At 40.3% G+C, this 22,629-nt stretch overlaps 1 protein-coding gene across 2 annotated transcripts in view; it reads left to right on the top strand.

The window, feature by feature from the left end:
* The first annotated feature begins 3,907 nt into the window (after window positions 1-3,907).
* Window positions 3,908-22,629, top strand: part of PIP4P2 (phosphatidylinositol-4,5-bisphosphate 4-phosphatase 2) — a 22,392-nt gene continuing 3,670 nt past the window's right edge. Inside the window, exons 1-5 of one of the 2 annotated variants that reach the window (XM_042808777.1) lie at window positions 3,908-4,031; window positions 9,599-9,747; window positions 11,178-11,284; window positions 12,736-12,859; window positions 18,614-18,666. In XM_042808777.1, the coding sequence (XP_042664711.1) occupies window positions 3,926-4,031; window positions 9,599-9,747; window positions 11,178-11,284; window positions 12,736-12,859; window positions 18,614-18,666 (539 nt within the window). In that variant the 5' untranslated portion in view covers window positions 3,908-3,925. The remainder of the gene's footprint in view (window positions 4,032-9,598; window positions 9,748-11,177; window positions 11,285-12,735; window positions 12,860-18,613; window positions 18,667-22,629) is intronic. The other variant, XM_042808778.1, reaches the window with a different exon arrangement.

Here is a 22,629-nt window from a genome sequence, read left to right on the forward strand (position 1 = left end):
TCTTTGAACAGCTCCTGTCACAATAGATTTTGGCTTGCAGTCTCTTAGCATTACTATGAAAATAAGAGCAATAGACATGTAAAAGTTAACTATTTTCTTTCTTAAATATATATCTTAAATGTATTGAATTCCTAAATATGTTATTTGTTCTTAAATATAGCATACAAATTTAAAGTTACCTAAAAAAAAAATCAGTAGAACATGAATAAGCTCCATACAATATGTTTTGCATTTAGTACTTATTCAGAAGGCAGAATTAACAGAGTTGTAGTTGTCTCCAATACTGACACACAAATAGTTTTGCACTTGATAACGAGCTTCAACATTTGCAATGATTTTTTTTCTCATACTGAATTAATTTGAATTTTTTTTTGGCTTCGAAAATAGAAAACAAAATAACCACTGAGGATGTTAATATTTTCAAAATAAACTAAAATAAAACTAGTTAATTACCACACTTCTCAAACAGCCTCACCGAGTCTGGGAAATCAGTAAAAACTGTAGCAAAAATGTATGCTGTGCCCTTTTAATGTTATGCCTGTATTTAATTTAACCCTTGTTAGTAACTGATGTGTCTTGTTCTGCCCTTGCTCATTCAATACAGAAGAACTTAGGGGCAGGATGCAGGGGTACATGTGTGATTTAATTCTGTGACAGTGATGAAGGCACCTTGAGAAACACTTTGTAAGATTGTTCTCCGAGATTGGTTCATTTGCCTGTACAATTGTCAGAGCTCTAGTAGCATGTTTTTCAGCTTACCTGCACTTATGGAGGCAATGTACCTCACAAATCTTATATCTAAAATACTTCACTGTGATTAATTTTGAATGCAGAAATAACCACCTGGTTCATAGAATAAATTCCATTTGTTATTAGCTGATGTTACTAGCAGATATGCAAGTATTCCAAAATGGTTGTTTCAGTCCATAAACCCCTGCGAAACTAAGAATCTGTTGAAGCCAGAGTCTATCACTCAGCCTTTACTTCTGAGGACCTTCAAGATTCACTGGCAACATGAACACATTACAGCCCTGAGGCACACATGGATATGGATGCAGCATGACACACAGGTCAAAAGAGCCACGGGGCAATGAGGCCCAGGGCAGAAAAACATGCTTGTGAGCTTGTGCTTGTGATGCTCTGGCACAGAACTCAAGTGATGACCCATCCTCTGGGTAGCCAAGAGTGAGGCTGCTCAGGGGAGAGCATCCCACTCATCAAACAAGGCAGGATTTCCATAGAAGAAAAGGTACACAGTGGTGTAATGAAACATGGAATTAAGAATTTATTCAGTGTTTGAATTCTTCTTGTTACAGACTGGGTAACATCCATAGAATGCTTGTTACTAGCCTGCCATATCATATTGCTTGACTGTACAGCGTTTGGTACCTTCTCTTGTTACTAGTTGGGTCCACCTACCTTCACTTGGAGACTGCAGGCTGTTAGCAAATCTACACACACACTAGGAGACAACACTTGCATATTTTTAGCTGCATGCACTCAAAATAATGAAAAACAGAGCTATTACCTAATTTCTGCTATTCAGACTGCTTAGCAGCTCAGGTGACTAAAAGGTGTAAAGGTCTTTGATAAGCACAAGAGCTAGAGGTTTTTTGTTTTGTTGTGGTTGCTTGTTGTTTTGTTTTTTAAATCCAGAGTAGGTAGTTATTTAGACAACAATCATATTTCAAAGAGCAGGTCAGCGAGGTGAGGTGCTTAATAATTCTCACCTGTATGTGCAGGCGTGAGCTGTCACTCAGAGGCACAACACAGCTCTCCCTCTGGGCAGCTGGGGGTGGCCTTAGGGCTTTCAGCCTTCTTCTGAGGTGCAGAACATCCATTCAGTGAAGAGGTCCCACAGAGGCAGTTTTCTATAAATGCAGTAGGATGAACTGGCTATTGACTGGCTAACTCAGTGCTGCCCAGTTGACAGCTTTGTATCTTTCCCCAAACAAGAAAAATTATAAAGAAACCTGGTCATAAATGCCAGCTTCTGTATTAGGACTCCAAAATAAAGCCTATGCTTCTGTTTTTGTTGAAAACTGGGCATGTGATAGCAAGTTAATGGGCTTAAGATGCACTAAAGACATACTCTGAGGTACATTTATTAAGCTCTACACTGGGCCTGCCAATAGCAACCTAACAGTTCTTCCGGAAGACAACAGATTTGGGAACTCAAAATCCTAAAAATCTCTTAAAATCCTCACCAAAAAAGAGCCTTTAAGTATTGACTCCCTGAGGAGTTCCTTGTAAGCTGATTGAACGCTGAAAGCTCAACGTAATTTGACCAAAAACCATATTCCAAGTCAGTAACCACATTGATAAGAAGAGCAGGTTAACATGACGTGACCGCTTTTCCTGCAAGATGCAGACAGTGTAGCAACCAGCTGCTTTGTAGTGTGTTATTCCTTATGTGGTAAGATCAGAGCTAGCTCAGATTCACAGTTTATTCCTGCATGAAACAATGACATTTAAAAGTGCGATATTGTCACAAGTAAGAAAGATTGGTATTTAAACATTAACAAAACCATTTTCCTTTTCAGAAACATTCAGATTTGAAAACATTGTTTTCCCGTTGCAATATCACCATTGCTTATTATTTCCATATTCTGGTTATCAAGGTAAAAATTAAGCACTTAAATCCTAGAAATACATCAGTCTTGATTATTTCTCTTACTTTCAGATTCATCAGTTTATGTGTAAGTTTCAATTCCAAAATTCCAGGGAGAGTTTTCAAATGATGTGATATTATTTTATCTTATAAATTATGTTACCAAAAAACATGATCAGCTAGTGAAATCTCAGACCACAGTCTCATCTGATAAAAGTTTTTCAATCATGGTTCGTTACCAAATTCTTATGAAAACATCCAAAAGCTTTCCACATAACGCGCTTCAAGAAGTGGATTAGTTTGGGGTACCAGTGTGGTTGGGATGTGGGGTGGCACTTGGCAGCCACAACTAGAGCCTGATTTTGTATCAAGTACTGTTTATCTACTTGTGTTATCAGAGCCTGGCAGTCTCTGCCCTTTGGACAGCGGATCAACATGACGCCTGGGAGACAAACATCTGTCCTGTCTCAATATAGGCTGAGAAATCCATCAGGAAAGGATACTCCCTCTTCATTGCCTGTGTCTTCCAGATGGTGCCAGAATGGGCTTTCGGGAGGGTAGAAATTCAGTCCCTATATCTTCAGGGTGACACAAGGGAATGTTTCCCGGCAGAGCAGCCGGTTTTACAGCACGTAGATTAATCTCCTCACGTTTTAAGTAGCTTTGGAGGCTACCACCATTGTCGCACCTCAGCGGGCCCCGCCTCAAACCCTGCGCTGCTCGTCAGGAGAAGGGCAGCTCACAACCCACCGTAACGCTTCCCCGGCCTTCTCTGATGTGGACGTTCAGAACAACCGCAACACTTCAGAGAAAGAAAGAAAGAAAAAAAAAAAAAAAAAAAAAAAAAGAAAGGGATAACGCAGAAGTACTTTTTGGGGAAAAAAACTATTTATTTATTTATTGTCACAGAGCGTTACGTTTCTCTTCCCGACGCCTCCCCGCCCTCGGCGCCCCTCGCTGTGCAACTTGCAGGGGGCCGGACGCAGCCGGGACCCCCAGGCCGTCCCTCGGCGGCATTGCAGTCCCGAACCCGGCAATGGCTGCAGTACCCGCAACACCGCAGCTCGCCCGAAAGACTGCCGGTCCCCTCCTCTCTTCCGCGGCCTGCCCCGCTTATTAGCCCGCGCGAGGGGCCGGGCGGAGGCAGGCCCGGCCGCCTCAGCCCCCGCCCCTCTCGTCGCCGCGTCCCATTCATCCCGGCCCCTTCCTCTGCGCTCCTTCCCGGCCGCCGCTCGGCCCGGCCGCCCCCCCGCCTTCTCCGCCGCGCGGCACGCCGCCAGCCCGGCAGCGGGGAGGGCCCTTCCAGCCGCAGCCATGGCTGCCGAGGGGGTGGACGAACGCTCCCCGCTGCTCTCCGCGCCCAGCTCCGGCAATGTCACCCCTACCGCGCCGCCCTATCTGCCGGACAGCAGCCCCCGAGGTAAGGGCCGGCGGGGAGGGAAGGCGGGCGGGGGGCCGAGCCGCGGAGCCGCCGCGCGGCCTTTGTCGGAGGACGGCGCGATATAGAGCCGGTAGGCCGTGCTCGGATCCGTGCTCGATGGTCCGCCTCGGAAATAATGGGGAGAATGGTTGGCAGCGGCAGAACAGGTCGGAGCCGGTCTGCAGCGTGACTCGAGCGCGGGTCGGAGCCTGCGAGGTAATTGCGGGGCTTAAATCAGCGCTGGCATTAATTAGGAGAGGGATTAAGCAGGAGACGCTTAGCGCTGAATAGCTAAATTCGGTACGGCGAGGTGCGCGGATCTGCAGCATCCGTCGGGCGGGAGGAATGAAGTGTGTGGAGCTCTGCTCCATCTCTGGCTGGGGGGGGGCCGAGCTCTGCATCCGGAGCTGAGCAGGGGAGGGAAGGGGAGGGGGCTGCTGCTGCGCTGCCCTTGCCAGCGCATCTCAAGGCCGTGGCTGCCTGCTCTGCGTTCCCAAAGCGAGGCCCGTACCGCAGCCACCGACCTGTAATGGTATGGGGTTAACTTCTGTCGACTTACGGAAATTACCTTGTTGATCGATATTGAGTCACCGGTTGAACGTTTTTACTTGCAAAGCAAAAATCGGAAGGCTTAGAAGGTACATTAATAGGTGTTTTCTTTTCTTTTTAATCCAGTCACGTGTTTCACAGCAGAAATCAAAGGAGGAAAGAAAAAAGAAAAAAGAAAAAAGAAAAAGCTGAGACTTAAGGCTAAATGAGATTAGTGTAGCTTTCCTAGCAGCAGCCTTTAAAATGTGAGATTGGTTCTCAGTGGCTCTGCTGCATTGGCCATGTCTGGAGATTTCCATAGAACTGTGTAGATACAGCATGCACGTACAAGAAGGCTACAAATAAGCATCTGAGTGCTTCAGTACTTCAACCAGTGGGTAGCTGGGTTTTTTGCTTTGATACGAAATTGTCTTTTTGCTGGTGCTGTGGCTGTTGTGTCCATTTGCACAGACTGTGAGCAGACCAAAAAAAAAAAAACAACAACCCAGATGGGCTTTTTAATATTTCTGCAATCAAATTGGACTGTCATCGGCCCTGAAGCTTTACTGTATGAGCAATCCAGAAATCCACCTTATTCTAAATTCTACTCTATTTTTGTTCTTTATAGTCCTTTTTCTGTATCTATTACTTTGAAATACATTTCACTCTATTAGAAACACACCAAAAAAAAACCAACAAAACAAAACTCAACAAGTCTTTATATACTTCTTAGTTAAGGAAAGTGCATCAGGTCAGGGACTCCTGCTTGATCCCTGGATAGAGTGCAGAGCTGGGCACTAGTTGGGCCCCAGGAGCTGTGTGCTGCTGCAGCTCCTGCTGACCAGTTTGGCAGCAGTGGGAGGGTGTGGCACTGGAGATAAGCAGCTTTTTTTCAGAAGTGGGGTGGAATCAAATACATTTGCTATTTAGAGAAACCTCTGAAGAAGTGTAGAGTATCTTGTTTAATAGCTCTGTGAGCAACTGAACCTAGAAGCACTTACATATACGCTGCTCTATAAAACCTAAAAAATGTCTGCAAAACAAAGTCTTGCAAAGGTGCCACGTAGATCAAGTTGCACTAGCTTTCTTGCTCCATGCCTGTGTGTGTCAGCTATCCTTAGAGAAAGCAGCTCCCTTGTGTGGCGGCTACTGGGCAGCCTTTATCTCTTTCTCTAGCGCAAACAGAAGGAAGAGGCATTGTCCAGGTAATAGAATTTACTTTTAAACCATTTTTCTTCTGTGCTTCCTTCTCTGGCATTACCTGAAGGTGGGGTTGGAGAGATAGAGGAAGGAAGGAGAAGCCCTCAGTGCTCAATACTACCACCTGAATTACACTAACAGATTCATCCCCATATGTGTAATTGCTGCTCCATGTGTAATCCTGAGCTTTAGAATGAGGCTGTGGTTTGGAGGTATCCTCCTCTGCCCTTGTTGGGCTGCAGCTGAGCCCCACCTGATCCTTTTGAGCATAAGCTAGTGGGCAGCTGGGTGCTACAGAGTCCTGGCATTCCTTGTTCCCATGAGGGGAGCAAATGAGAGTTTTGGGATGTGGCCTCAGGGCACAGTTAAGAAACTTCATGTGGACAAAGGCTGGGACCATCACCTCTGTTCCCTGTAGTACAGTGATTATTCTGCTTTCTCCATCCTTGCCTACCAGTCCACTACATAGTTCACTAACTTTCTCCTTTTCCCTTCCCAGATTAGGATAAAGCTGTGTTTAGAAAATGTCAGATGCACTTCTCTTTGACCAAGGCAAGCTGCAGGCAGTTCCCTGTGGTTTCTGTGTTTTAGAATACTGAAGGAGGAAGTGCACAAGCACAAGAATCTTCTAAGGTTGTGTTTTCTTTGCTGCATCTTCTGTGAGGGTTGATGGGGGTATGCACTGTAGGTTAGTCATATACTTCATGGTAGGGGCACTCTGCTGTTCTTGTTGACCTCATTATTGTTGGGTGGTTATCATTAGAAGAAAAGCTGATTAACTGTTAACTGAAATGTCAGTAGCAGAATACTGACATGCAGTATAAATATATCCTGAAGCCTCTGGTGTGTGAATGAAATCTATCTACCAACCATTCGTGCCCACCATGTGGACCTTTTGTGAACTGTTATTTAAGATAATAGCCTGAAATTCAAGCTGGAAAAAAAAAAAAAAAAAAGGTCATATCAAGTACATATGTTAATGTGCTTTGAAAGTGGCCAGCATTTTCATTAAGGGATATGGAGCAGCAAAGTCGGAGACAATTCTTTTATTTCCCTTTATAGCTTTCCTCTGAATATATTTCTCTTTACGCTTAGTTCTGGAAGGCCTTGCTGGTTGTTGTTTAGGGAGCCTTTCAGAAGCTCTACTTTAAACATGGATGTTGCAGTGCCAAGATAACTCTGGCTTTCTGCTCTGTAGCAAATGCTGTTTGCTGCAGCACCACTGAGAAGCAGCCATTATTGCCTGCTATTGTAAATCTGCTGAGACAGCAGCACAGGAATGAAGAGGCAGCTTACCTGGAAGCCAAGCAGCTTCAGCGTGAGGTTGGAGAATTGGTTGTCTGTGTACTTGCACACCTTATCTGACCAGCTTTAAAAATTTAGAGTTGTTTCTTACAAAGAAGATACAGTCTTAAGGTCTTCCAGGATCACTGAAGGCTGAAAGGCTTGGGGATACGTCTTTATTAGACAACAGAACGAATAATAATGTTCTTGTTTGCCTTTCCTTGATACAGCTGCCTTGTACCCAGCTGATAGGAGTTTAGTCTCACTGTAAATTGAAAGAGCCAAGCCAAGAAGATCTGCAATCTGGTTGTTGCTTTACAGAAGTAACCTGAGAGCTGGGATTGAACTGTAGTTTCTCGACGGGGGAGTTTGGTTTTCAGCATGCTGGGCGTGCATTCTGTTCTGTGGCTCTTTTTCCTTGTAACCAGGGAGTGTATCAGTTACTGGCTGCAGAAGCAGTTAAGCAGCCTGCTTGCAGCCAAGAAACCCCCTCCAGCAACCTTAGCTCGGATTCTCACAGCTAAGATCTTGCTCTCCAAGTTGTCCGCGTTTCAGAACTGTTTTCTGCTAGTGTGGTGATCTGCTGGGCTGAGATTGTTTGTGGATGGCAAAGTGTGGGATTTTTGTGTGTGCTGTGGGTGGATGAGTGTTTGTTTTGCTTTCATTTGTTTTCCTGTGTTTTGCTGCTGTTGTTTTTCATTTCTATTTCTTCCTTTGTGTGTGGTAGTCTTGTACTGAAAATACAGTATGACAATACTTCAAAATATAGCTATCCCTGAAAATTTTCAGCTGGGTGCTACTAGACCTCAAACAGAGAAGAAAAATCAGAATAGAACTGAAAGTTACCTGTTTTATCTTAAGTATGTTGGTTTCTGCAACCACAGCATCAAAGCTGTAGGTATGAGGTTCTCTTTCTGAAGTTATGAAGCATTGCTGCACATAAGTGAATTTTGCCTCTCATCTGAAATAATTTAAGTCTGTTAGGTTCTATCCTGAGCCTCTCAAGATGTCCACTTGTCTTCTGCTGCCTGCAAGTTAAGTCAGGTATCAATCTGTATTGTTTGGGGACCAAGTAGCCAGGAGACAGTGCCAAGCAACGGTGAAGCTTAGAAGTTTTGTGATGATATTTTGGATCTTAATGTTTCTTAAATCCGTCCAGTTTACAACATTCACATTAAAATTGAGTGAAGAAATGATCTGTGTATCCTTGCAGGCTTAAATTTACTGCTTGGACTTGTTGCTTTTCATAGTAGCTAGAGATTTCTCCCCACCTCAGCAGATAATGCTTTGTTTGTAAATGGGAAGAAAGCTGATATCCTGTTGCTTCTCTGAGGACTTTGTTGACCATTTGGATGTAATCATGATGTAATTTCTTGTTCAAGGCTGCAGAGTATTTTAAAGTAGTAGAAAAAGTTAACTACTAAATGTGCCCATTCCTTCTCTGCTTACCTGAAGAGCTTGATGAAATAAAACCCAGTGGTATTACGTGCCAAATAATTGCAGTAATAAGCTTGTGAGAGTTTATGTGGAATTGTTTTCATTCCATGAATTCTTAAACTGAGAAGGATCTGAACTGTTTCCTCTTTTCTTTGTTGTGTGTTTGAGGCTGGCAGTGCTGAAATTAGGCTTGCCACAAGAGCACAGGGCTGTTATGTTCTCTGGTACTGGTCTGTAAATGAAAACCTTGTGTGTCCTTATGTTGGCTTTTGGTCAGCAAAAATATTTAGGACCCTTAAAAGTAGAAGATCTGAAGGTTTTATTCATGTCAAGGCCATGTTGGATGGGGCCCTGGCAACTTGTTCTAGTGGTTGGCAACCCTGCACATGGCAGAGAGTTGGAACTGGATGGTTCCTCTTTAAGGTCCCTTCCAGCCCAAGGCACTCTGATTCTCTTGGTATAGTCCAGGTGTGCTTTTGCTGTACTTGAAAAAAGAAGCGTTTCCCATCCAAGATCTGACCTGGGCTCCTGCGGGATCTGTTGCCTGTTCCATCGCCTTTGCTTCTTTAGTTGCTAGGAATCCTGGCCTCTTAATTATGCCTGTAGTAGAATTTTCCTCTAGCATATTTGGTACTTTACTATAAATATTCATGGATGTTTCAGTCTCTTCAGTTGTTTACAAGTGCTGGATAAGCTCTTCTGTTTACCTGGGCTATGACTATTCTGCTTATCATCAGAAGCCACCCTTGGATTCTAGTAATCCATGTTTCTCACTTGCCCCTTTCTTTACTCCTAAGAGGCTGATTTGAAAATTAAATGGAATTGCTTAGATGAGACTTTCATCCAACGCACCTTTCTGGGGTGATTTATCTTGTTTTTGTGTTGCTGATATGCTCTATGTATAACTATGATGCTTGAAATGTTGCACAGGTGATTTGGGGAGGGAAGGGGGGAATGCAGAGTAAACTTAGATTTATCTAATGTTGATATCAATAATTAACTTCAACATTTTTTCCCATTTTCTTTCTTTGAGGCTGTGGCTGTTGGTGGCTGTGCTTGCTGACAGTTTTAGGATGCTGTGTTTGGTTTTCCATCTGAGATTTCATGGTCTCTTGCAGCAGAGCTCCCACCTCCATATACTGCCATTGCGAGTCCAGATGCCAGTGGTGTTCCTGTCATAAACTGCCGTGTGTGCCAGTCACTAATCAATTTGGATGGCAAGCTACACCAACATGTTGTTAAGTGCACAGTTTGCAATGAAGCTACGGTAAAAATGGGTTTTTAGCATTTTCTTTCTGTGGTGGGAGGTTGAACTGTGCTGTCAGTAGAATTCATATCCTCACATACAAAGTGAGCTGCTGATGGATATCCCTGTTGAGGGCCTGTTGCTGCAAAGCTGCTGATGCACCTGGCATGCAAGTTCAAGGTTTGCTGGTACAAGCAGTAAGACCCCAGGTCTTAGGCAGCCAGAGCAAATCTTCCCATTCTGTCCAGCCAGCTCCGTGGGGTTTCATTCCAAGGCTGAGAACAAAAAGCAGAGGTTTCATTTAAGTAATGACTCCTCTCTAAAGGAGGGTAAAATGTTTTCTGAAACAATTTTTAGTGGGATGAAAAAGAAGGATTTAATTGTTTAAGCACTAGAAGATTCAAAGTAGCCAGCCCACACCTTTCCCTGGATGCATGCTTTCTTGAAATGATTCTCAGTCAATTTGTGAACATGCTACCAAACCACTGTGCAAACTGAAGCACAACCATCCTGAAGCACAGGAGCTGTAGGTCCTATCCAATGCTGTGCTGATCACAGTCCTTTTTGCTCCTCCTCCCCATTTTCTTAATTGAAATCTTCAGCTTTTGAGCTTCTCTGTTTCTATTTTTTTTTTCTTTTTTTTTCTCCCCACCAGTTTTAGTTTGGAAACCTGATGCTGCAGGACTCCATAGCTACTGAGATCATTTGCTTAGGAAATGCTGAGTTGTATTTATTTTATAAAATGAATTGTCCACAGAAGACATAAATGTGTGGGAATGTTGTTTTTTTTCTTTCTCACTTGAAGTGAAAAGTGAAAGTAGAGAAACTGCCACCAATACTCACCTTTCCTACTGATATATATAATATTGCAGACCACAGTAGAGTTCAGCTTCTGAAACTTGTGACTTTCTGTACGAAAGGGCTCCAGAAACTTGACTGTCAGGTTCAAGGAAGATGATTTCAATACGTTTTAAAATAAGCTGACAGTTCAGCTAAGTCTGCATATTCTGTTACTGACTGAGAGCCAGACTTTGATTCTTTTGCCTCTGAATAAAGCCATTATATCAGGCAAGGAGACTTAATGTGTTGACTGGTTTTTGAAAAATATACCGCTACTTAAGCTCATATTTAAAAAATAACTAAGCTGAAGACTTGAGTTCTTTATTGCTAAAATATGAAAGCTTGTTTCCCCCATTGGTTTGCAAAAATTCTTGTTACTGAAAATGCTCTTATGAGGAATTTTTAGTTCCTCTTTTTTTTTTTTTTTTTTTTTTTATTTGGAAGGGAAAGGGAACCTTTTTTTTGATTTGCAAGTTTATTTCTGTAAGAGGAACTGTATTTCCTTGTTAAGAACTTGTCATGTAGCTCTGTTTTGTCATACTTCCATGAGGAAGAAAGTGAATTGTTATGACTTCTGATGTGTGTTCTGTGTTTTCTTTTTCTTTGTTTAGCCAATCAAAAACCCTCCTTCAGGGAAGAAGTATGTTAGATGTCAGTGTAATTGTCTGCTTATCTGTAAGGATACATCTCGGAAAATAGGCTGCCCAAGACCAAACTGGTAAGAGTAACATCCATAATCTCCTGAAAACTTAAATGCATGAGTTGCTCACTTTGCCTGATTCCGGGTGGGAACTTCTGAAGAAAACAAGAGAGGTAGCAGTAGATTGGCTTCAATCTGGTACTCCCGTACTCCCTTCTTTGGTTTGCTGAGTTTTCAATTTCTTACCTTTCAACTTTAACTTACACATTGTTTAGAGTGAAAAGAAATGCGATTGCTGCAGTGAACATTCTTACAGAGATAGGAGTGTTTCATTTCAAGTATTGCAGCCATAATAAGGTGGAAACTGAGATGGAAGTTGGATCTGCAGATATTAGAGTGTAGACTCCACCACACTGAGTGCCCTAGTCACCAGTCTGCTGGCTCTTCTGGTTTTGAATCATACTTTTTGACCTTGTTTCTTTTTTTTTTGGTTTTTTTTTTTGTTTTTCCTCCTGGTTGCTATGGCACTGGGGAAAATTTCACTGAAGTCACAGAGCTTTTTGTAGAGTTCATGGGATACTTCAACTGTAATATGTCATGTGTTTAGTAACCGGGCCAGGTTACTAAACAGGTTATCAGAAGGTCTCCAGTCTTGCTGAACTACTTCCTGAAAGCATATCTCAGCAGTTTTGCTAAGATAGTCTTGGTACTTGTCTTATTAGAAGATGAGCTAAACTGGAGTAATTTGAAGCAGTTGAGGAGTACGCCCTAAATGGAAGGCTTCCAGTTTGAAGGGAGGCCATCCAGCCTGCAATTTTGGTTGCATAAGAGAAGGCATGCATTACAAGTTAAATAATGCTTTCATCTTTCCTTTTCTGTTTCCATGCTAGGAAGTCTAATTCTTGTTCAGCTTTTTGTTAGTTAATTTGGATACTGTAATTTTGGATGGATACATTGTATAATAAGTTGGAAATACACTGAGCATAAAAGCAAATACTAACTTTGTTAAGGTAAATTGATGGTGTTTAGTCAGACTAGGGTGGTTTCTTCTGATTCTCTCTATTTGAATAGTATTTTTACTACAGGGATGCGGAGATGCTGCTTATGTTGACTTGTTTTTTGGTAGTGGGAAGATGCAGAATCTGACTTGGAAAGAAAAATTAGATTATGAAAGAGTAAAGACTCTTTCAACATGCTTCACGTAGGCATGTACGTTCCAATTCACAGGCATGCTCAGCCCAGTTATTAAGATTTCTTTTTCCTGAGGAGTGTTTCTACCATATGATAGCAAGTCTTTGATCTCTACAGGGTTTTGGCTTGCATGCCAGATGTTTTCAGAATTGACAGGGGCATCACTTTAGAAGAAGTTCAAAATTGTCTGAATCATCTGTTTGGGGAAAAAAAAAAATAAAAAATTATAGTTTGAAGGGGCAATGCTATGGTAGTGACTGACTGAACTAATTGTTTCAGTGCATCACCCTTTTCTTTCGTGAGCTTAATTACATATACATCTAATGTTCTTAATACAGTAGACGCATCATTACTCTTGGTCCAGTAATGCTGATCCCAGAAGAGCAGCCAGCTCAGCCTGCCTTGCCAGTTCAACCAGATGGAACTAGAGTGGTGTGTGGGCACTGTGGAAATACTTTCCTTGTAAGTAAAGCACCAGATTCTCCTTCTCACTGAAGTGTGCCATCGGTCAGGCTGTTGTAAGCATTTCTAAGAGCATATTGCCTTGCTTTGTGGCATCTTGAAGGAAGTAAAGCTGCTTCTGTGCTCATGTTGCTATGAACATATTTGGTTATTTCTGCATGCATTTCAATAAAATATTTATTGGTTTTTCTCTGCCTGCATGAACAAAGCCCAAAGCCACTGTTACAGCTCAGCTGTGAGAGCGGACAGTGCTGGAAAAGGAACTTACATATCTCTGTTCTATTTGGACTTGCAATGATGGTTGCATTCTGCAGTGGCTAAGGTGACTTAGTTTCTGCTGTTGCTCCATGGGATTCTGAATGCTGTTCATTGTAGCACTTTACCATCAGGTTGTCCATCAGTTAAGATCTATATCTAAGGTTGAAAATTCTTCCCACTTGATGAAAGGATGCTAGGTAATCTTTTGCTGCCAAGGCGTCTTTTCTTGTATATGAATAAGGGTCTAGTGTACTTGAATTTTGATTTAGAATCATAGAATCACCAAGGTTGGAAAAGACCTAAAAGGTCATCCAGTCCAACCGTTCACTTATTACCAATAGGTGAATTGAGAACAGCTTCTGCTGTAAATAAAGTTTAACTTTGTTATCTAGCAGTGCTAAAATATTTATCAAATTTCTTAATAATGGCAAATGGCTGAGATGAGTGATAAAGCCAAATGACCTACAGCATCACTGGAGAATTATGTTCCTGAAACAAAGAACTGTAAGGTACATAAGGGCCAGAGAATCCTCAAATGCATTTCATGAAAGCAAAAAGGAAGCTCAGAAGGTGGTGCTTTGTGTGGATTGTTATCTGCAATGAGAGAAACGTTTGCTTGTGATGGGATCTGCAACAGAATAAACTTGTTCTCTGATCTAGATCAATTACATGTATAATAATGTCTTAACTACTGTGATAGATAAAGAATGCAAGGAGCGAGATATCTCTTCCAACTTCTGCAAAGGAGAGATTTGATTGTAAATTTGCAAGTGATGGAACAGCTGAGAAACCATTTAGATTCTGGATACGTTCTTTTGTTGATTCTGGCCCCTGTATTAAAAAACATGTTTTTAATACTACTATAAACCCTGCTGAACAACAATAGTCTGTAACTAGAGAGAACTGGAGTGGGTTTTCTGTTTTGTTTTTTAATGCAAGTCTGAATGTGAGCTTAATTACTAAGAGCATTTTATGCAATATAAAAATAATGTTACTAACAGAAAGTGAATGGATCTATGGAAGAAAAAGGCCATTTCAAGTATGTATTTTAAACTAGGAGTATTTCACTGAAGGATGCATTCTCTTCTAGTCACTTTTTTAGCATAGCATGTTAACAAACTTAGATACATGCATGGATGTTGCAGTCTGATACAGGCCATTTTGTAATGCAGTTAAGTAGTTTAGAACTACTGTTTGAAAACCTATAGGTGAAAGTAAATCTGTAAAAGAGTTAACAAAACTACTAAGTTTTGTTAACAGAGAAATCTCTACTATGTAATTCAATCACTTTTTAAATTATTGTTAGGGAGAGTCAACGTTATGAAATAACAATTTAGTAAAAATTCTTGGCCTAACTTTTGAGTGCTCTCATCAGCATTTATTGGTCCTCTGTCTTTTTTCTTTAAGTGCAAGCCAAGTTAATTCTGTAGTTTATGCTCTGAACTTCTTTAGGTGAAATTCTGCTGTGAGAAAGTAGGAAAACATAAGGAGAAAAAATAGAAAAGACTAGTTTTGCCCGTAATGATCAGATTATGCATTAAAAAGCTCAGATTGGTAATTCAGATTTAGTGCGTGTGACTTCATGTCTGATGGCTCCTTTAGTGAACTGCATCATTCAGAACTTTGTAGCTGTATCTGATTTGCACAGTCTGTTTAAAAAAAAAAAAAAAAAAAAAAAAAACCTCAAAATCATTAGAAATGTATAATTTATATTCTCTTAATGATGAATTATTGAGAAGCTGAACCTTTTTCTTGCTGTATGCAGCTTTCCTAGAACTCTTTGCTTCTATCTTTTTCTGTTGTTAAGTTCACAGTTCTACACACACATTTTTTTTTTAGCTAGGAAAACTAAGGAAATAGTTCTGTGTTTACTCCCAACCCCAAGCTAATAATTGTAGCTGTGCTTTAGCAGGTCTGGAAACTGGAGTTTTGTGGAGGTATTTCTGCACTTTATCTCTTCATTGTGAAGCAAATATGTAACACTAGCTTCATCTCAGTAAGGTATCTTCTTTGCTTCACTGGGCAGTTAGATAGCTCCCCCCCACCTCCCTCAAAGAAAAGGCAAAGCTAGAATGCCTGGGGTGAAAATGTCAAGTGGTCACTTGCATGTTCTGTGTTATCTTCCAAAAGTTTCAAATTACCTCTTCTCAAAGAGTTTATTTTTGCCATATAAAAGCATATTTATGGGGTGTGATTCCAAGTCAAGTGATCCTTTCAACTTAGAAGCATGCTTGACACTATGCAGCACCCTTGAGTTTCTCAGCTGGGAAAGTAACTTAATGGCTGTTACTATAGCTGAACTGCAGTACTTACTTGCATTTTGTTCTTCAGATTTTCTTAATTTTTTTTCCCCCCATGGATAAGATAGTAGGAGCCATTTCTGTGTTTTCTGTTTCTGGTAGATCTGAAATTTGGACAAATGTGAAAAAAGTGGTAAAATTGAAACAGAGGGCAGAACAGGCTTAAACCATCCTGCTAAAGAAGTCTAATCTTGTTGTGGGCCTTGTTTGAGAGCTTCTGGACTTGGGCTGTTGGCTGAGTTAAAACTCGTGCTGGCAGTAAGCTATTCCTACCCTCTGCCAGTTGCTGCTGTTGGTTTGTGTCTGTTGGATCAGGCTGAGTTCTCATTGCAGTCTTCCAGTACCTAAAGGGAGCCTACAAACAGGAAGGGAATCGGCTCCTCAAAAGAGTAGATAACAGCAGGACAAGGGAAATGGTTTAAAGTTGAAGAAGGGAAGATTTAGGTTGGATATCAGGGAAGCTCTTTACCAAGAGAGTGGTGAGGTGCTGGAACAGGCTGCTCAGAGAGGTTATAGAGTCTCCCTACTCCAGAGATATTCCAAATTCACCTGGATGCTTTCCTCTGTCACTTACTGTAGGGATCCTGCTTAATGTGGGGGGTTGGACCCAATGATCTCCAGAAGTTCCTTCCAACCCCTATGATTCTGTGACATAGTAGCAGGCAAGAGGGGTTGTGGACTCCCCCCCTCCCTCCCCCCCCCAACTTCTGGTGTGCTTTCAGAGACCTTCAGGGTTGAAGAGCTATGGAAGGCATGGGCTGGAAGTTAAGACCAGTCCCTTTGTCCCTTAGGTACTATCAGTTTTATGTGGTAAAACGAATCAAATATAAAAGTAACTTTGAAACAAATTAATTTAAGAAACAATAAAAAATTTGAAACGTTTCTTAGTGTACTGAAGAATTTATACTTGTGGAAGAGTCTTGCTTTCCAAAAACAACTTGTGGTGGGAATGGGGGACTTTTTGATAGGAGCAGCTGTACATAGTTGTTTAAGTCAATTGTAAGAACGCACTCATTCTGTCTTGTCCTGAGAATTGTTCTAAGCTCAGAAGGTAGAAGAAGGTTTGTGATATTCTGGTAATTCCCCTGACTGATGTCTCATTTTGTCTCCAGTTGAAATAAGCAAGAGCTTTCTGTAATTTTGAACTAATTGGTGATTTGGGTTATTGTCTGTGTTGCTTTTGTTGTGAGAGATGGAAAAGACAGTTTTGTATCTGTGGAACTGTGTTATATTTAAATCTGTTTTTTATTGTGGAATTGTTTTGTAATATCTATGGATGGCTAATTTTCATGTAACCAACCTGAAATTTTATCAAGCGCATGAAACAGTATCAGGTACTTTCAATTAAAAAATATTATCAGTGCTTTTGTTATTTCCATCCAAATTTGACACATAAGTGCATTTGAGTTTGTATCAGTTAATGACTATGGTTAATAACTAATCAGGAATCTTTAATAAATCCATAGAAAGATCATTAATGAGTAACTTTAGAAATGGAGTTGCCTACTGTGGGATAAAAGCAGTGATGTTGAATTACAGATATGTAAGTCCTGGATTTAGACTTGCTTCTATTTCTGGAGCTACGGTGTGAGTAGCTGAAAGAACATCTCCAGAGAGGCCTGTCTCCATCTCTGGCACTGACAGATGAGCCTTATCCCACAGTTACTGTGTACAGCCAATGGAAATAAAGCAGTCTTTGGCATGGGTGCGTGCAAACAGCAAATTTGCTCTTCTGGCAAAAATGTGGAAATAGCATTAAGGCTCAAAACACGTGTTGTTCAGGTCAAGGAAGTAGACAGAAGCTTTTCGTTTGTACTTCAGGGGACCCAACCAAGCTGGTAGATCAGTTTGGCTGAGTCCTTGTAACATTGAAAAAGCAACTTTGTAACTTGGATGCTTCAGAACTGAAGAGTAAATAAATGAAGTTTGGTGGGTTTTCTTGGTGGATGATTATCTCCATTACAAGTAAATAAAATTGAGGGATGGAAGTAGGAAAAATACATTGTAAATACAACAAATTGGACCCTTGCTCACAACAAAGCCTGTTAGTACTAGCTAAGCATTGTAAGCCACTTCTGTTTGTTTGTGCAGAAATTTGTAAATTCATTTTCACTGTTTAAACAGTGCTATGATATAGCAAGGTCCTGTATTCCATGCAAGTTGAGGCTCTGATTTTGATTTGTGTGTGTAGCAGTTAGGATTTGTTTAGTATGCTGACTTCTGATTTCTCACAGAGATAAGGAGGTTCAAAATGGAGGCATTAAGATCTTGTACTATAGCTTCTACCCATGCTAGTTATTTGCTGTGTGACTCATGCGTAAATTAAGAGCAGGGAGAAGAATGTGTTTAACAAGAAGACTACTTCCAGGTGAGAAAGGCAGCAGAGAAGAGCTGCAATTACAGCATAACTCCTCCAGAATAAAGAACTGTAGTCCAATCCCCATTTTCAAGGCAAACATCTTTGAAGTGTTTGCTTTGTACTGTCACAGAATGCTGTGTTTAAAAAACAAACAAACAAAAAACAGAACAAAAAACCTAAGACCAACAAAACAACAAACTTGCTGTTTTTAATGAGGTACAAGAGTGTATCCTTTGGAGGTTGTGTCAGATGTTTCTTCTAATGATGTTTCCCAGATAGATTTTGGTCTTTATGGAAGTTTGTGACTGTACTATGATGACTTTATATATAAACCTTCTGAAAATGTTACATAACATTCTCTGCTTTATGTATGTAAAACTTGTGTTTTAGAAAATATGTTTTTATTATTTGATTAATGTTTCTTTGAATGCTCAACTCATTCTTCACAAGTGAAGTTAGGGTTGAGGAAAGATGGGAAAATGCATCTGTCTGTAATTATGCCAAAGAAAACATTTACTTTTATTAGGATATGTTTGTAGTCTTGGAATTAAGAGGAGGAAAAAAAAAAATAGTATTAATATTATCATGTTGCCCATAGTTCATCTGTGGATGAAACCATGTTACGTCAAACAAATCTTGCAATACTAAGACAAGTCATGGGAAATTTTCACATGGCAATCCTAATTCTGTGATGCCACTGACAAAAGGGCATCTCATTTACGGAAGAAAGCAAGAAACAAGTCTTAGCCTGAGAAGCAAAATGTTTTCACATTGGCATGAAGTACAACGTTTCTCAGGCCAGTTTTTCAACCTTTTTTTTTTCTGTTCTCTTTACAGTGGATGGAAGTGAGGTTTAACACACTAGCAAAATGCCCACACTGCAAAAAAATGTAAGTTTTCTGAAAGCAAGATTGTATAAACTAACTTTAAATTTAAGTTCCCTGTTTCTGCTGTAAAAGTTATCTGGAGTAAAATCTGTTTGCTGTACTGATTTTTTTTTTTTTTTTTTTTTTTTTTTTTTCTTTTGCCATTCCCCTCTGAGCATCAAGGCTAAAGAGCGTGTTATGTGTGAGTTTTCTGCTGTATGTACAACTCAGTAACTTTGACAAATCTGATCTTCATGTATTAAAATGCCCAGGTGAAGTTGTCAAGAGTCGAAAATATGCTGCTAGCAACAGACAGAAATGGGTTGCTAAAATTAACAGTACCTAGGACTTCTGTCATTGAAATTTTACTGCTTAGTGCAGTTAATGAGGTAACGTTTAAATGTAGAACTTGAATTGTCTTGTGAGTAGAAGAAACGAAAAGCTTGTCTTAATTTGAAAGAGGTTTTGTTGATTTCATAAACTCCACTAATTTGTATTGAGTATCTTTAGTGCGTTAGCTTGTTTAATAGTGATAACCTGTCTACTCATTTGCTGTTACTTCAGTAAGGAGGAGGTATTCCTTTTGGAGGAAAAATTAGGATGAGAGAGCCATGAGAAGCTTGAGGTGGGTTTGTTTTTTGGTTGGGCTTTGTTGGGTTTTTTTGCTATTTTTAGCTGAGAATGGGTTTATTTATGTTGGAATAATGTAAACTTAAAAGTAACGGTACCAGCATACATCAAATTTGGATAGGATGTCAATCACAGGGTGTGAAATATGACTTAAAATACTGATTCAGAGACTTAACATGTAAATAATGGGTAGAACAAACTTGCTTTCCTTTAGCTAGATGAGTGCTGCTTCCAGTTAATGGAGCATATGCTTCTGCTACTGGGAACAGAGAACCTCAGCTGTACTGCATGTTACGGGAAAACTAACAGGTCCCTTGGGAACCAGAAGGCTTAGAATAAATGCACTTTAGCCATTGGCATTGCTTGGCCTTCAGAAGTGCCAGAAACCTTTTGCCTGAGTATTTGATAGAGAAGCCAGCTTAGCTATGCCTATCCTCAGGACTGTAAATGGTTGGGTATGGAATGGTGCATATGTTCCAGTTTATTTAGGTCAGATAATATCAGGATCTTGGTGAGTTGTTGCTTTGCATGGTTTTTTTTGCTTGTTTTTACTGCCTGCTCTTGCATTCAGTTTTTTCCTTTTAGATGCTGACAGGGAGTTAGTGTTTTGTGGTGTTGGTTTTTAAACTAGTTGCAGTTAATATTTTATACTTTTATCACTTAACCTTCAATAGCTGACCTCAGGTCATCCTTCTTTCTTGGCTGTTCTTAAGAAAGATTTGCTGTTTCCTTTTGAATGGGAGTGGGATTCATCAATGAAAACTTCCCAAAAGCATCAGCCCAGAAATTATACCGTGTTATCTTTTGTTCTGTCTTTTGTTGAATTGTGTTGTATTTAAAAAAAAAAAAAAAATTGCTGGAGACAAAGACTTCTTTGTGTTCTGTCTTCAAAGTGCAAAGCATGCTACCTGTATGTAGTACAAATGGAGTGTAGTCTTTGAAAATTACAGCTGAAGTAGCAGCTGAGTTGTAGAATACAAAACACTTTTAACAAATAGTTGTTTTCTGCCCTTGTTCTGAGAATTCAAATTATGAAATGTGGTAACTTTTGAATTAGCTGCTTGGTGTTTTCCTGCCTTTGCATTGTAAGACAGGAGTTCTGCACTGCCACTAGCATAAGCCTTTCTAGTGAATTTAGGGCACAACATAGGTGAGGCAGAACTTGAAGTTGTGGGAATGGAATAAACAACTGCCATGACCTTCTGTTTTTCTATCAGCCCTTTGTCAGAAGTCACTATATCTGTAGCCAAGTAGTCAGAAGGAATGTTGGATGCTGTGTTTTGGCCAGCTGGTGAAAAGCTTTCTTCATTAGCAGCTGACCAGTCCGATGTAAAAACACTTACTCCTTCTGTTGAACCTGATGATGATAGTCACTTAAAGGATAGTACAGACTGAGGCAAAAGTCATTTCAAATCACTGCAGGTTTTTCAAGAAGACGAATATTGAAACTCAAATTCTCAAATAGTTCGCATGACTTTTTTTATCAGACTTTAGAAGTGAAGTGAATCTCTCTTAATGGCTTATTTGTAAGTACCTACTTGGGTGGTGCAAACCAGATTTTGACACCAGGAATGCCTCGTGTAATTACAGGGGACTCGGGATGTATTACACAAGGAAGTCAATAACAAAACATAGTTCAGAGAAGGTGAAATTGCTCTGTTTCAGAATTAGGACAACAAATGCAGTTAATAAGGAAGCTGTTGCAAAATGCTTTAACTCTGTATAATTGAGGGTGATCTGAGAACATGGGCAAAACTGTTTCTTTCACTGTTCTAGCATTCCTGTATGATTCAAAATAGAAAATACCAGTTGTTAAGTATCAGTCTCTTGTCCCATCTTTCCTCCCCAAAGATGCTGAACCCTAATGAGCTTAAAATTTGTAGCCAATTAAGCCTGTTAACCCTTAAGAAAAGGAGATGGTAGAGCTCTGGCATTTCTATAGCCAATAATTTCAGTAATACTTTTCATCTTCAAAATACTGAATTTTGATTTTTCTTTTTAAAAAGCTGCTAAAAGTACATCTGGAATCATATTTACAGTTTCTATTATTTGGAGCATAGGACAGGTCCTGCGTTCTTTGGTGTGCCACTCCTTTAACAGCTGTCTCTTGAGGTTTCCCTTTATTAGCACCTGATGCTGAGTTGGCTTTGGTGTCTCTTATTTGTGCTACCACTGCCTAAAGGTCTGCAGGTGCCTTTGCTTCCTTAGTAGTAATTCAGAAAAAGAAAGGAATGTTTACTCCTTTTTGGATGGCTTTGTAGTGACTTTACCCTCATTAGTCACGCAGTAGCTGCTACCTGTACAATGTTCTTTTGACCCCAGTTCTAATACTTCTGAATGAAAACCATCAAACCTTGCAGTTTATAGGTTTGGGGATATGGTTTCAGCTTTCTTTATTAAAATTAGGGGTGTACATGTGGTTTGGGGTGAGTAGAGGATGCAGATGACTATTTGAGTGGCCCAGTGACCAATATAACTGAGAAAATGAGAAGTAAAATCTGATCTATTGGAATTGCTAAATATACCCAAAGCTGTTATGTGACCATAGAAACTTAATGCTTTTATTTTAGCTTTGCATTCTGTAGAAAGGAAAAGGCAGATAAAATTAAATGAAGACTTCTATTTTTTGTAAACAGCATTTGAGGAGATGATTTTTTCCCCCAGTCTTTCTAAGTGGGTAGGAAGAGGCACAGCTTGAGAGAAACTGCAGATGGAGAATAAAGATGGCACCTTCACTATTATGATTACAAAAACAAGGCTGCAAGTCAGGCAGCTTTCAAAGTGAAGATTTCTTTTCCGAAATAAACTTCCTCTGTGAAATATGCAGTACAGTAAATATTGTGCATGTTTCAAGTGTGTTAAATGTGACACTTCTACCAGCTTGTTAGCTATTTAGAGCTCATTTTAAGGTATCTAGCTCCATGCTAGAATTAACTTCCTTAGCAAATAGCTGGGAAATTTTGCAAGAGGAAGAAACCTAAGGTCAAGCTTAGTGCTCACTGATGTAACTTTTGAAGTATCAGCATTTGAAGTCTGTCTTCATGCTTTCCCCGTTTACACAATGTTTGTTTTGTTTTTCTCAAGTGATTTGGAATGAGACAATTCGTTTTTCCTTTAGAATGGCTGTAGGCTTACTAAAGGATTTTTGGGGGAATGTTTTTTGTTTTTGTATATGTGTGTATGTTCCCCTTTGTGTGTTAGTTAAGTGATCACTGGATGACAGGGTATCACTATTCTCCCCAGTTGGAAATCCTCACCGCTGGATAATGGTCACTGTGTTTAGCCCTTGCCTTGCAAGATGAAGCTCAGTTTGTGGATGCTAACTCAAGGACTACTTTTTCTAAAAGGCTCCATGGG

This window comes from Centrocercus urophasianus, unplaced genomic scaffold (genome assembly GCF_019232065.1).
Source record: "Centrocercus urophasianus isolate 14NV4802_14NV808 unplaced genomic scaffold, USGS_Curo_1.0 seq_11, whole genome shotgun sequence".
Lineage (NCBI taxonomy): Eukaryota > Metazoa > Chordata > Aves > Galliformes > Phasianidae > Centrocercus > Centrocercus urophasianus.